General features: G+C 43.0%; 1 protein-coding gene across 1 annotated transcript in view; it reads right to left on the bottom strand.

The window, feature by feature from the left end:
* Positions 1-54: 54 nt before the first annotated feature.
* LOC140291931 (uncharacterized) overlaps positions 55-16,126 on the bottom strand; it is an 82,119-nt gene continuing 66,047 nt past the window's right edge. The window contains exon 3 of the mRNA XM_072379451.1: positions 55-835. Within this exon, the coding sequence (XP_072235552.1) occupies positions 96-835 (740 nt within the window). The 3' untranslated portion in view covers positions 55-95. The remainder of the gene's footprint in view (positions 836-16,126) is intronic.

The raw sequence follows: 16,126 nt of genomic DNA, 5'->3' as shown, positions 1-16,126 counted from the left end.
GAGATCTGTCCACAGTTAAAATTCTTCTGATTGGTAGTTCCTGTTGCTGCTCCCAGGTGAATGTTTTCTTATCTGCCGTGAAATATATTGTTGATTTAAACCAATAATTTATCCGCAGTGTGAATACGTTGGTGTGTCTTTAAACTAGATAATCTAGCAAAAGCTGCTCCACACTGACCACAGTTGTATGGTTTCTCTCCTGTGTGAATACGTTGGTGTTTTTTAAGACTGGAAGATGTAGTGAAAGCTGCTCCACACTGACTACAGCTGTATGGTTTCTCTCCTGTGTGAATACGTTGGTGTTTCTTTAGATTACTTAATTCAGAGAAAGCTGCCCCACACTGACTACAGCTGTAAGGTTTCTCTCCTGTGTGAATACGTTCGTGTGTCTTAAGATAGGAAGATGTTGTGAATGCTGCCCCACACTGGCCACAGCTGTATGGTTTATCTCCTGTGTGAATATGTTGGTGTGTCTTAAGACTAAACAATGCAGTGAAAGTAGTCCCACACTGACCACAGCTGTATGGTTTCTCTCCTGTGTGAATACGTTGGTGTCTCTTGAGATGGGAAGATGTAGTGAAAGCTGCCCCACACTGACTACAGCTGTATGGTTTCTCTCCTGTGTGAATACGTTGGTGTGTCTTTAGACTAAACAATGAAGTGAAAGCTGTCCCACACTGACTACAGCTGTATGGTTTCTCTCCTGTGTGAATACGTTGGTGTCTCTTGAGATGGGAAGATGTAGTGAAAGCTGCCCCACACTGACCACAGCTGTATGGTTTCTTTCCAGTGTGAAGCCTCTGATGATACCTCAGATGTGATGATCTTTTGAAAGCTTTCCCACAATGTTTACAGGGATGACATCTGGATTCCTCTTGGGCTATATGTTTCTGCAATGACAGAAAGGAAGAAGGATTAGATCCTTTTGAAGTTCACACAAAAGATTTCTCTAAGCTAACCAACATATTCTAACTGGACGTGTATAGACCGAGTCACACAGGTCTCAATATCTCAAATCAAACATGAACGCTGAGAGTGTGTTTGTAAGTGTCCTCAGCTTTCAGCTCTGTGCTCTGATGTGTTCTACACACGTTCAGGTTTTTAAGTAGTAAATGCTTGCTTTTTGATCTTTCACTAATTATTTTTTGTCATGATGAAATTCTGAAAAGGAACTCGTGGTACAATATTTCTAAATGATAGAAGGAAGCACAGTCTTGCCCAAGTTGTTCAATTAAACAACTTGTAGAGGTTGGACTGAAAAAGGTTGATGACCACTGGTTTAAATTAATAAAAGTAACAGTGGTGGTAATACATGACATTCTTGACACTATCCCTTTGTTCCAGCTTACAACCCAGAGGTCTGCAGCCATTCAGCTCAACAGCCGTCAGGGAAACAGTTTTAACTCAACCTTCGTTTCTCTCTAAAATAACTCTTTACCCTGAGGTAGAGAGAGCTACAAACCTGTCATCTAACCATTAAAGACCCAGAAGTATTACCACCACCAGGTTTAATTCATGTAATCCAGAGATTTTAAACACAAACAATGAATATAAGCTCCTGAACCTCTCAAATCTGAAGACTGAGAGCCAGAAAGTGTCCCACAACAACAATCTGGCCACTGAGTTTCTTCCAGAAGATCATTCAGCCTGCAGCACATTTTCAGTCTAAGTGCATCTGTATCAGAGAGAGGAGATGAAACCAAGAAACACTATTTCCACATTTGAAGTGGTACTAGCTATTCAAATAATATAATTTTGCACATTTTACAGTGGGAGAAAGTTGAGCAGAATCAAGTTCAAGTTATTGTTGGTGTGGCCATCTGACACAATTTCTCATGTGGCCCCTTGTAAAAATGAATTTCCCACCCCTGGTCTAAGCACATTTGTATCAGTGAGAGGAGATGAAACCAGGAAACACTTTGCTAACACCTTTTCGACATTTGAAGTAAAAGCAGAACAAGCGGACGATACACAGAGCCTCAACACTCGTCCTCGTGTCTTTAATGTCCTCCACACTGACCTGAAGCCCGGTGGAACCAGAGGATGAACCGGCTCTGTTCTTGGTGGAGGGGTTTGGATCCTGGTTCTGCCGCTCCATTCTGGTCCTGGTCCTCTGACTGATGGACTCTGTCTGAAACTGTCAGTACATACAATAAGATCCAGCTGTGGCATGCAGCATGTTAAACCACACCCACTTTTCTTCTTCTCTTGAAAACCTTTCTGGACAGTTTTTAACCATCTAAGTCACATTTCATTAAACTTATTATTGTGGTTTTTATTTAAATCCTTGATAACTTTAAAATGGTTCTTAAAAGACCTACTAAGGTCACAGTTCAAAATATTTGTAGCTTTTTTTTTTTAAATTCAGAAAAATTTTTGCTAATATTCTCTGTAGAACGACACCCACTGTGTGCAATATCCCATAAATCTCATCTGAGTCAGTGTAACATGATCAACTTAAATCATTTTACTACATTAAGACAATGACGTTGTTTGAGGAAAGGGTCCCAATATCATCCCATGTGATGGTTCAGTGGGGGAATGATCTAGTTCTGTGTGGCTAACAGCACGTCAGCAGCAGCTGTCTGACTGATCTGAGACACTCTGAAGAACAACATGAAGTGGAACATTCTGAGGCTGTCATTTAAATATAAAGGAGTATTTTTCTGGCATCAGAAGTGCTCGTCCAGTGATTCATTCCAGAAAGCTGCTTTAGTGAAACCTAAAGTTTGAGATGACGGAAACTCACAGACCTTTAAAACTCTGAAATATTTTTCAACCCAAATAACCTACAGTCTCCTTTATTTTGATTCTGAAATTATCTTACCTGGTAAACTTATGTGTCCAGTTAAAGAGTAAAAAGTGATCTTGTGTTGTGGTCAGATCAGACTATCAGCTCCTAAAAGTTGCACAGATCCTCGTAATAAAGATCATTTTAGCTCCATTTTAACTCCAGATGTTGGCAGGTGGACTTTATGAGTAAAGACATGTACAACCTTTTTATCATGCGGTCAGTCCTTTTTGATACGTGGATAAAAGAAAATATTGGATATGTAAAGGAAACTGAAAACTGAAACTGAAAAACATGAGACACTTCTGAAGAGGACAGTCAGACTGTCTTTTAATGGGCTTCTGAGTGTAAATCTGAGAAATCAGACACTGATACTGAACTGTATATTTCTACTGCTCCTGTGATACTTTCCTGGATCACTGACAAATCTATATTATAATGCTATGACTCCTCTTCAAACTCTTAAAGTATTTATAGTGACCATAATTAAATCCCATTTTAAGATCTAATCATGAAATATGGCATAGTGTGTACATTAAACACATAATATCACATGTTTTTGCTCCATATTTTTATCAAAAAGCCAAATGATACCCAGATAAGCCTGGAAAGAACAATTCTAAATTATCCATTGATCATCAAGTTTTTTAAATGACAAAAGATTTCAGCAAAACTACAGAAAGAAGTTTAGAAAACTGCAGCTTTAGTGGAAAATGTGACAAGATGGTCAAAAACTGTCCAACAAAGTGAGAAAATCGGAAGAAACGGGTCCAGAAGTATGTTTAACACACAGGTAGAAGGATAAAGCTCCATTTTATTTGTCCATCTGGCCGGCTTATTGAAATCTATAGTTGAGGTTGTGTTTCTGGTTTCTGCTTTGAGTACAACGGTTAGCAGAGCATTAGCATTAGCATTAGCAGGACATGCTAACTGTGAAGAGCAGCCAGGTTATTTGAACTTTTTTACTCTTTAGTACATGTTCTGACTGCCCGTGTCCAGGTGCAGGAATCAAACCAATGACACAAAGTACTTTGAAGACATTTCTGCAAATATTTGACCGCTACATGTATTCTTTTCTGGACTCACCTGCATGCAGCTTCCTGTAGTGATGTTCCGAAATGTGCGGAGGCTTCGAAGCGTGTTTGGCGTAATGGAGGAGACGGTTTACTTCATTTAGGGGAGGAGCCGAAAATGTTGACGTCGCAACCTCACTACCCGTCCCAACCACGTGACTGCTTCCGTAAACGCTTCAGATTTTGTCAGATTTATATGCCCGAGTATTGACAAGCATAGAAACCCCTCAATCTCCATTTAAGATGTTTATTTTTTATGGAGAGTTGCGGTCAGTTCGGGTTCAGGATACTAGAGTTTTGATAGCGTCAATATAGTTTGGAGATAGTTTCGGGAGTTAAGTGAGAGAGAGATAGTTTTGAGATTAGGGAGAGTGAGGAGAGAAGGATAGGTAAGAGGATGGAGCCACCTAGGAAGAGGAAGATTTCCCCCGTGTGAGAATATTTTGATTTGATATGTCCTATTAAGGTAAAGCTTAATCTAACATATATCAGATGCATTAGGTTTGCTGATCAAGAACTGTATTTTCACTGTTTCTTAATGTATTCATAGGTGAGGTGTTTACTGTGTTCCAAGGAGTTGGGGTACAATAAGAACACCTCATGCATGCTAAGGCCTTAACTTTCTTTGAGTAAAGTGACAGAAAAACACACACAACCTGCCATATCATATGATGCTACCTTTCTGGGAGAATTTACACACAGAATACGTTAAAAACTATTTCATCATACACATATGACAGTGTATGACAGTCAGCCCTCATTGTTTGCGGCTTTGCTTTGCGGTAAGACGTATTGCATCACTTCCTGTTGCTTTGTGTGTGCACTGTGACAGTTCTCGCTCTTCTTGAACTACTAATAATCACCTTATTTCTCCCTATAATTTACACATCTTGCATAGTTAACTCTATCCCATACTTGTTATATTCTAACGCTCACTCTTACAGATCTTTAGTTTTTATTTTTCACTTTTTAGCAGTGTGTCTGGTTCTCTAGCTTAGCATGGCTACCAGTTCTCTTCCTCTATCTCCTGCTTTCACCTGCTCCGTGTGTCAGATGTTTAGTTACTCCTCTGCCTCCTTTAGTGGTAATGGTACATGTAACAAATGTAGTCTTTTTGTAGTTTTGGAGGCAAGGTTATCTGAATTGGAAGCTCGGCTCTGCACTGTTGAAAACCACCCGATAGCGAGCCAGGCCCCTTTAGTCAGTGCGGAGCCACCTAGCGTAGCTAGCTCTGTTAGTCGTCCCCGAGCAGATCCCGAGCAGCCGGGACTTAAGAGTGGCTGGGTGACTGTCAGGAAGAGGAGTCATAGTCCTAAAGTCAAGCCCGTGGTTCACCATCAACCTGTCCACGTTTCAAATAGATTTTCTCCACTCAGCGACACACCCGCTGAGGACAAAACCCTGGTAATTGGCAGCTCTATAGTCAGAAACGTGGCATTAGAGACACCAGCGACCATAGTCAAATGCATTCCAGGGGCCAGAGCGGGCGACATAGAATCCTATTTAAAACTGCTGGCTAAGGATAAACGTAAATACGGTAAAATAGTTATTCACGTCGGTGGTAATGACACCCGGTTACGCCAATCGGAGGTCACTAAAATTAATGTTGCATCGGTGTGTAATTTTGCCAAAACAATGTCGGACTCCGTAGTTTTCTCTGGACCCCTGCCAAATCTGACCAGTGATGACATGTTTAGCCGCATGTCCTCATTCAATCGCTGGTTGTCTAGATGGTGTCCAGCAAACAACGCGGGCTACATAGATAATTGGTAATCTTTCTGGAGAAAACCTGGTCTGATGAGGAGAGACGGCATCCATCCCACTTTGGAAGGAGCTCTTCTAATTTCTAGAAATATGGACGAATTTATTAGTCATCCAAAAACATGACATCCCAGGGTTGAGACCAGGATGCAGAGTTGTAGTCTTACACACTTCTCTGCGGCTTCCCACCTGATGCTGCCCCCCCCCTCAATCAAAAAACACAAAAGGAGCAAATCCTCTTGTGCAAAAAAAATTTAAAACAAAAACTTTAACTGAACAAAACCATCAAACTATTAAATGTGGTTTGCTGAATATTAGATCTCTCCCTTTGAACTCTCTGTTAGTGAATGATTTGATTTGTGATCATCATATTGATATATTTTGTCTTACAGAAACCTGGCTGCAGCAGGAGGATCATGTTAGCATTAATGAATCAACTCCCTCTGACTATTTAAATGTTCATGTTCCTAGAACCACAGGCAGAGGAGGAGGAGTGGCAGCTATCTTCAGATCAGGGTTACTAATCAGTCCTAGACCCAAGATTAGTTTTAGCTCTTTTGAATCTCTGATTCTCAGTTTTTCCCACCCAAAGTGGAAATCACAAAAACCTCTTGTGTTTGTTGTTATGTATCGTCCACCTGGCCCTTATTCTGAGTTTCTATCTGAATTCTCAGAGTTTTTATCCCAGTTAGTGCTGAGTACAGATAAAGTCATTGTAGTGGGTGACTTTAATATTCATGTCGATGTTGAAAATGACAGCCTAAATATTAACTTTATTAACTTTCTTTTTACTTTATACATGCTTCCATTAGGTAACATTATCAGACAGCATGGCATAAATTTCCATTGTTATGCTGATGATACTCAGCTGTACTTATCTATGAAACCAGATGAAACCAACAGGTTGGTCAGACTACAAGCCTGTCTTAAAGACATAAAGACCTGGATGACTCAGAACTGTCTGCTTTTAAATTCAGACAAAACTGAAGTTGTTCTCTTTGGACCTGAGCGCTTCAGGGAGAAATTGTCTAGTTATATAGTTACTCTAGATGGTATTTCCTTGGCTTCTAGTTCTACAGTGAGGAACCTTGGAGTTATTTTTGACCAGAATTTATCATTTGACGCACATATAAAACTGGTTTCTAGGACTGCCTTCTTTCACCTTCGTAATATTGCTAAAATCAGGAACATCCTGTCTCAGGGTGATGCAGAGAAACTAGTTCATGCATTTGTTACTTCAAGATTGGACTACTGTAATTCCTTATTATTGGGCTGTCCCACATATTCTCTGAAAAGCCTCCAGCTGATCCAAAATGCTGCAGCCAGAGTTCTGATGAGAACTAACAGGAGAGATCATGTTTCTCCAGTTTTAGCTTCTCTTCATTGGCTCCCTGTTAAATTCAGAATAGAATTTAAGATTCTTCTTCTCACATATAAAGTTCTTAATGACCGAGCTCCATCATATCTTAAAGATTTAATTGTAAGATATTTTCCTAACAGAGCACTTCGCTCCCAAACTGCAGGTTTACTTGTTGTTCCCAGAGTTTCTAAAAGTAGAATGGGAGGTAGAGCCTTCAGTTATCAGGCCCCTCTCTTGTGGAATAAGCTGCCAGTAAATGTCCGGGAAGCAGACACCCTTTCCACTTTTAAGATTAGGCTTAAAACTTTTCTTTTCGATAAAGCTTATAGTTAGGGATGGCTCAGGTAATTCTGAAACATCCCATAGTTAAGCTGCTATAGGCTTAGACTGCTGGGGGACCTCATCTGTCACACCTTTCCTCACTTTGCTCTCTTTTTTCCCCTGTTTAATTTCAAAATTGATTTTATGTACATGTGACATTATTGTGGTTATTAACCTATGTTTCCCTGTTCCAACAGATATCCTTTGAATGGCGTTATGGTGTTTTTCCCCCCTCTTTTCCCTCTTTTCTGTCTTCTCAAACCCCAGCTGGTCGAGGCGGATGGCCACCCTTCCTGAGTCTGGTTCTGCCAGAGGTTTCTTCCTGTTAAAAGGGAGTCGTTCCTTTCCACAGTTGCCACAGGCACGCTCAGGACGGGAGATTGGACTGAAGACACATTTCGGTGCAATCTGTTGGTTTCCTTAGCTAGGATATTAATTTTTTGAATTAGCTCTATATGAATTAATTGGATTATGATTACAATGAATTGAATTCCAATTGGCTTGAATTGGACTATATTACTTAAGTGCCTTGAGATGACAATTGTTGTAATCTGGCGCTATATAAATAAAATTGAATTGAATTGAATTGAATTCAATATATTCAAAGTTTCATTCCATATATTCAAGGTTTATTCAATATATTCAGAGTTTCATTCAATATATTCAGAGTTGCATTCAATATATTCAAGGTTCATTCAATATATTCAGAGTTTCATTCAATATATTCAAAGTTTCATTCCATATATTCAAAGATTAATTTCCTGAACGGCATGCCATAATATATATATACATATATATATATATATGAGAGAGAGAGAGAAAAAAGTTAAGAATCAAGATCGATTTGATGTAAACTGATGTGAAAAACTGTTCCATGTAACTGTTACTACATTAAACTCTCAGGATTGATATTTTTCTTTGAACAAGTTGATCATGGGACAGTGCGAACGCAGTCCCCCACTACCACAAATTATGCAGTCGAGATTCCCACATTTCCACGGTCGTGCAAAGCTACCACAGAAAACCAATTGAATCGCTCTGTTCACTGACCAATCAGGTGGCTCACTGACCTTTGACCGTAGACTACCAATAGCTTCGCCGGACTCACCAGGCAGCTAATCACATGTCAAAGAAAGCGAAGAGACGGTGCGAGCGAAATTTGGACATTGTTTTTGCCAATGACTTTGACAGTTTATCTGTTAAAGAAGTTAAAAACAGAAAGGTAATTTGCTACAAATTTGACGGAGTTAACCGTAGTGTTTTTCTGTGATAATCTTTTCATTGAAAGGTAAGTATAAGAAGCTTCTCCCACTCGGTAAAAAGTAGTCGTAAATTTTAACTGAAGACTCTTTTTAAACATAAACATTTTCTTTCTTACACTCATATTACCGAAAAGTCCGTTTATAGTCGTTGTATCGCGTTAAATGGGTCAACCAAAACACATATATGTATTGTATGTATGCTTGTATGCATGTATGTTTTTGTACGCACGTGTGTGCATACACATCTCCCTCTCCATATATTTATACAGGAATATACATATATCTATATATAGCCCACATATCAGCTATACATGTGTGTGTATAACAGATATATAGACATTCAATATCATGTGCAATGTACGATGTGCAATATTTTAACTGTATGTGCAATATTATTTCACTTTTCATTATTTTCACTATTCAGTGTTATCATTATTATTACTACCTTGTACAATTACATTCATTATCTGGTGCAATACAACCTCTCAATAGCGCTGATAAATTAATAGATTAATAAAGTTCTTATCTCGATAGGCATACAGACATTTAATACCAAGATGTAATGCCACTTTACTGCTAATATGAATTGCTGCCCCAATAAATTTCCCTTTGGAGAATAACATTGTTTAACTATCTAGATGGCAAACCCCACAATCTGCATTGCCAACCCAGATGCTCCTGAAAATCGGCAACAGGCCATTCTGATGGCGAGCAAAGAGGCCCGTCTTTATCGGGATAAAAGGCTGGTCTTCCCTTCGCCTCCCCCGGAGCTGCTGAACCAAGCCACTGCCCTGGCCCACGCAGAAAAGCTCCTTCAAGCGGAGGCTATCACTGCTCCATCCCGTCAGCAGTGCCTGGGAAAGCTGCCAGTGCCGTTTGGTCAATACAAAAATGCACCATTCCACTGGCTTGTGGCAAACGATGTGGGCTACATGAAGTAGTAAGCATTTTAGATTTAAGACAAATTTGGTGGCATGTTTACACATCTGTTTCATTCTTGGTTCAATTACTAATCTGTTTGTCACAGTCTGATGATATAAATGATGCTTGTTTGAATTAAGGTAATATATATCATTCCAGCATAATTGACAAGCACAGGGTAGAGAAGTCAAGCACACAAAAGAGAGGAGAGGCAGTGAACCAGTGGGTGAAAGACTTCCTCGCTGAGTATGCAGAGAGCTTCCCACAAGTCTCCATTGTCCTTGAGGCAAACATCGACAGGTGCATCTATGGTCAGAAAGGCTTCGAGGACAGCAGCTTTCAGGAGATGTGGGAGCTCTACAGTCAGCATGGAAGATTAAAGAAAAAGCCAGAGCAGTTCACTGACAGCGAGAGAGACAGAGCACAGAAGGCCTACAGCTCAGTGAGGAGGTGGTTGAACACACCGGTGACCCACATCACAAGTGTGACGATGAAGAGCTTCAGAAAGTATATTTATGAGAAGGAGAAAGTAAGTGTTCAGAAAGAGAAAGGTTAGAATTACACAGAAAATAAAAAAATACTCAGGGTTGTAAGTAAGCTTGTTTGTGTTTGGTAAGTGAAACATGGTATATCATACATTCTGATTGTTACACTGACTTATTGTCCAGCAACTGCAGGAAAGCACCTCTAAGTCTAGTCCTTCATTATGGCCCGGTGATGAAGCTGAGATGGTAGCTGCATACGAGTCTGTGAAATGTAAGTAAGACACATCAGTCAATTTATATGAAGTAGTTTTATGTAAATAAGTCATAATATAAGATAAAAAATTTGATACATTTTTAGACTCTACCCAGTCCCAGGAGTCTAAGACTCAAGATTCTGGGTCCAGAGACAAGGTAAAGCTGCCAGACTCCAGTGTTTCCCAAAGGCTTTTTCACCCCTCTTCACTGCCCAAGCTGCCTGAGTCCATCGCACCACCCAAGCTGCCAGAGTCCACCGCACCACCCAAGCAGCCTGAGTCATCCGCACCACCCAAGCTGCCAGAGTCCACCGCACCACCCAAGCTGCCAGAGTCCACCGCACCACCCAAGCTGCCAGAGTCCACCGCACCACCCAAGCTGCCAGAGTCCACCGCACCACCCAAGCTGCCAGAGTCCACCGCACCATTCAAGCAGCCTGAGTCCACCGCACCACCCAAGCTGCCTGAGTCCACCGCACCATTCAAGCTGCCTGAGTCCACCGCACCACCCAAGCAGCCTGAGTCCACCGCACCATTCAAGCAGCCTGAGTCCACCGCACCACCCAAGCTGCCAGAGTCCACCGCACCATTCAAGCAGCCTGAGTCCACCGCACCACCCAAGCTGCCTGAGTCCACCGCACCACCCAAGCTGCCAGAGTCCACCGCACCATTCAAGCAGCCTGAGTCCACCGCACCACCCAAGCAGCCTGAGTCCACCGCACCACCCAAGCTGCCAGAGTCCACCGCACCACCCAAGCTGCCTGAGTCCACCGCACCACCCAAGCTGCCAGAGTCCACCGCACCACCCAAGCTGCCAGAGTCCACCGCACCACCCAAGCTGCCTGAGTCCACCGCACCACCCAAGCTGCCAGAGTCCACCGCACCACCCAAGCTGCCAGAGTCCACCGCACCACCCAAGCTGCCTGAGTCCACCGCACCACCCAAGCAGCCTGAGTCCACCGCACCACCCAAGCTGCCAGAGTCCACCGCACCACCCAAGCTGCCTGAGTCCACCGCACCACCCAAGCTGCCTGAGTCCACCGCACCATTCAAGCTGCCTGAGTCCACCGCACCATTCAAGCAGCCAGAGTCCACCGCACCACCCAAGCTGCCTGAGTCCACCGCACCACCCAAGCTGCCTGAGTCCACCGCACCACCCAAGCTGCCACACAAGAAGCGCATATCCAGGATCCCGCCCAATCAGCCGGAATCTGCTGCACAGCCAACTGAAGCCCCGTCCGCATCCCAAGGCCAGGATTATCCACTGAAACCACCTCTAAGTGACTCACCTGTAAGTAACATTTACAGTGAATGCAAACATAAGTGTGAGACGCTTCTTTAAACTGTGCTCCATGTGTATCATTGCATGTTGCAAATAATAAAAACAACTTTGCTTTGTACGTGTTGTGCATGTTATAGGTGGAGTTAGAGGGCTGGGTACGTCTTTGGGAAAACCCAAATGGCATTCCAGCAGCTGACATCTCATGGCTCCAGAACCTCCAGGCTTCATCGGAGGTGCTCTGCCTGTACCACACCTGTTTTTCCACAGCCGTGTCTTTGCGTGGCGCCCTGTAGGAGTCTGGAGATGTTCCCTGAAGTGTCCTTGTGGCGATGAGTGTGTTGGAAAGGGTCGTAATGTGTACCTGTACAAGTCTGGCTACCACCACCGGGTATAACTCAATTCAGCTGTGTTAGAGTAAAAGCATCATGGCTGAATAATGATTACATTGTATCTAAACATGTAAAAGGAAAAGTTCCTTGAAAATCATCTGGATTTGATGATATATTGTTATATGTTATTATCATTATTGTTATTATATACACACGTGGACAAAATTGTTGGTACCCCTCAGTTAAAGAAGGAAAAACCCACAATTCTCACTGAAAGCACTTGAAACCTACAAAAGTAACAATAAATGAAAATTTATTGAAAATTAAATTAAATAATCAAAATCAGCCATTACTTTTGAATTGTTGATTAACATAATTATTTTAAAAAAAATAATGAAATAGGGCTGGACAAAAATGATGGTACCCATAACTTAATATTTTGTTGCACAACCTTTTGAGGCAATCACTGCAATTAAACGATTTCTGTATTTGTCAAAGAGCGTTCTGCAGCTATCAACAGGTATTTTGGCCCACTCCTCATGAGCAAACTGCTCCAGTTGTCTCGGGTTTGATGGGTGTCTTCTCCAAATGGCATGTTTCAGCTCCTTCCACAGATGTTCAATGGGATTCAGATCTGGGCTCATGGAAGGCCACTTTAGAATAGTCCAACGCTTTTCTCTCAGCCATTCTTGGGTGTTTTTGGCTGTGTGTTTTGGATCGTTGTCCTGTTGGAAGACCCATGACCTGCGGCTGAGACCAAGCTTTCTGACACTAGGCAGCACATTTCTCTCCAGAATGCCTTGATAGTCGTCAGATTTCATTTTACCTTGCACACATTCAAGACACCCTGTGCCAGATGCAGCAAAGCAGCCCCAAAACATTGCTGAGCCTCCTCCATGTTTCACCGTAGGGACAGTGTTCTTTTCTTCGTATGCCTGGTTTTTGAGTCTATGAACATGGAGTGTATGTGCCTTACCAAAAAGCTCCAGTTTGGTCTCATCTGTCCAAAGGACATTCTCCCAGAAGCTTTGTGGCTTGTCAACATGATTTTTTTCAGCAGTGGTGTCCTCCTTGGTCGTCTCCCATGAAGTCCACTTTGGTTCAAACAACGTCGAATGGTGCGATCTGACACTGATGTACCTTGGCCTTGGAGTTCACCTTTAATTTCTTTGGAGGTTGTCCTGGGCTCTTTGGATACAATTCGAACGATCTGTCTCTTCAATCTGTCATCAATTTTCCTCTTGCGGCCACGTCCAGGGAGGTTGGCTACTGTCCCGTGGGTCTTGAACTTCTGAATAATATGAGCCACTGTTGTCACAGGAACTTCAAGCTGTTTAGAGATGGTCTTATAGTCTGCACCTTTAAGATGTTTGTCTATAAATTTTTTTCGGATGTCCTGGGACAATTCTCTCCTCCGCTTTCTGTTGTCCATGTTCAGTGTGGTACACACCTTTTCACCAAACAGCAGAGTGACTACTTGTCTCCCTTTAAATAGGCAGACTGACTGATTATGAGTTTGGAAACACCTGTGATGTCAGTTAAAGGACACACCTGAGTTAATCATGTCACTCTGGTCAAATAGTTTTCAATCTTTTATAGAGGTACCATAATTTTTGTCCAGCCCTATTTCATTAGTTTTTTTTTTAATAATTATGTTAATCAACAATTCAAAAGTAATGGCTGATTTTGATTATTCAATTTTCAATGAATTTTTATTTATTGTTACTTTTGTAGGTTTCAAGTGCGAATTGTGGGTTTTTCCTTCTTTAACTGAGGGGTACCAACAATTTTGTTCGCTGATCTGTACTCCAGGTACGTCACATTTGTGACGTATCCAACTACACGATGCCGATGGAGGTCCTGTGCTGTGGGCCTTGCACAAAGTCAGCCAGGGGTGGAGAAGGTGGCACAATAGGTCGGTGGCTTGCATGGGATCCTGTTATTATAACACAACTGAGCGAGGCACATCAAGCTGTGTTCCCTGCCTGAGTTCACTCAGCATCGTGTGTGCACGTGTCAGTCTTTAAAGAAGTTATTCGAACCGACCTAAAGTTACCAATTTTTCCTCCACTAACAGGCGTGGTGTGGACAAGAATGCTGTGCATCTTCTGAAGGACCGAACCGAAGGGAATACTATGGTCCAGGTGTGGCGTCAGATACAGGAAAACCACACGGAGAAGCACCTTCAATGCAAAGACCTGTACACCACACTCCTTATGAGCTTAGTGAAACCTGGAGGGATTGTTTCTGCAGTAGGTCACACATTTCAGGCTCCGCCTCCTCCAAGAGATCTCTGGTCTGCACGGCTCCTGCGCCACGCCTTCCTGCTGGCAGAGGCCGACAACGTGCAGGACGACAGGAGCCAGATCCTCTCCACTTTTGGCACTGTGCTAAAGATGGATTCCACCAAGAAAGTATGTAAATCAAAACACAATCATAGATTGTGGCATACAGAACATATTTCCTATTATAAACATATTGTCATGCACTGTTAAATTATAGAAGAACAAGCAACTAAGTTGGGATCCAAACTCCAAATGTTTTTAAGGTAGTGAAGAAGCTGTCTGGTGAGGGTCACGGCTCAGGTTCACCAGCATTGGAAATGAATACTCCCAGATAGTGACTTTTGTGCTGACCTGTGAGGAGTCCACAGAGAAGCTGGGACCTATGTGCCGTGGAGTAATGGAGAGGTTTCGGCTGGCCAACCAACCTGTCCCCAGCATCCTGAATGTGGACCGTGGGTGTTGCCGTGCACAGGGCCCAACAGCTGTGGAGACTTTGTTCCAGTCTTGGGTGGACAGTGGAATGGTTGTGCGTCTGCACATCTTTCACTGGATTCACCGTTTCGATGCAGCCGTCCGCACAGAGTCTCACTCCAAGTACGCAGAGTTCAAGTCTGCACTTGCTGGGGCGGTGCTGGCGTACAGCCGAGCAGACATGGAGCTCCTCATCAAGGCTGTCAGAGCCAAGGACCCGACAGCTCTGAAGGCTGTGACAGATGAGGACATCATCCGCCTTTTTATTTCCAGGGAGCAGCTGAAACATGACGTGCGACGGGTCACACAAGGGGCGCAGGAAACGTTTAGGCTCATCAACCTGGCCATTGAGGAACTGAAAGGTCCCGCTGGGCTGGATGAGAGTGGAGTCAGCCTCTTCAAGACACCTGGTATAAAGACCTGACACTCAAAGTTACAACATTAATACTAGTTGTGTGGCATAAAAAAAGTCTACACAACAATCGGTTTGTGTGTCTGTACGTCATTTGTATTTGCAGCGGCCGTTGATGAGATGTGGGCGGCGCAGCGGCGACACCTGGAGTGCATCCAGGATCCTCCAGACATCTACATGTATAGGGTGGCGCGTACAGCGACCATCAACAAAGTGGATGTGCCCTACTACAAATGTCTGCGTGGCAACAACAGCCTGGAAGGATTCCACAAAACTTTGCCCAACATGCTCCCAGGTACACAGGTGTAGTGTGGATATTTATAAAATGTCACACGTGTCACTGTGAGTCATCTCATGTGTTTTATTGTGATGTTCAGGTCCCCACTGCGCAGCCCGGCCCTATCAGGTCTATCTGATAAGTGGCATTGCACGGTGGAATTCTGACCGCCGCTCTGATGCAGTGTTTGGGGGAAAAGGACGGCACCACAGAATCTATTCTGCACCGCTTATCGATCGCCTCAACACCCGCTGTCTGTAGCTGTTCGGAGAGACTGTGGAGGAAAACTTCAGGCTCCCGCTGATGTCCCCTCTAATGAGCTGCTCAGGTTGGGATACCTGTTTAGTCAGAGTACAGGAGAATCGGGCCCTTTTTCTCTCGCAGACATCGTGAACGATGGGCCGGATCCAGAGGAGGAGGTGCTTCAGCCTGGGCAGCATGATCCAGATGAGCCAGATGAGGCTTACGAGAGTGAGGTTGAGACCTGTGACAATGCACTGAGTGCTGAGCTGCCCCACATCCGGCTCTCCAGCAATGAAATTGCTAGTGCTCACCTTCCAGTCTTTGTGAGTAGCTGTTTGTTTGTTGATGTGGATGTACATTTTATTCCAGGAGTTAAAGCCATTCAACTGCTACGTATGAGCCAGTGTTAGACGAGTTTTCAAATGTTGCCACTTTGCCAGGAGTTAAATTAGACATTAAAACAACAGTGAAAACAGTAGCAAAGTATTTAAAGCTTGTGCAGAAGAAGGAAACAATCACTGAGGAAAAAGCTTAACAAGTGAACGTGGCAGTGTGCAAAGTCAACATAACGTTACAAAATCTAAAAAACTTGCAGTCAC

Source organism: Leuresthes tenuis, unplaced genomic scaffold (genome assembly GCF_036924035.1).
Source record: "Leuresthes tenuis unplaced genomic scaffold, fLeuTen1.0.hap1 SCAF_1, whole genome shotgun sequence".
In the NCBI taxonomy this organism is placed as follows: Eukaryota; Metazoa; Chordata; class Actinopteri; order Atheriniformes; family Atherinopsidae; genus Leuresthes; species Leuresthes tenuis.
This window is presented reverse-complemented; position numbering and strand designations above follow the sequence as displayed.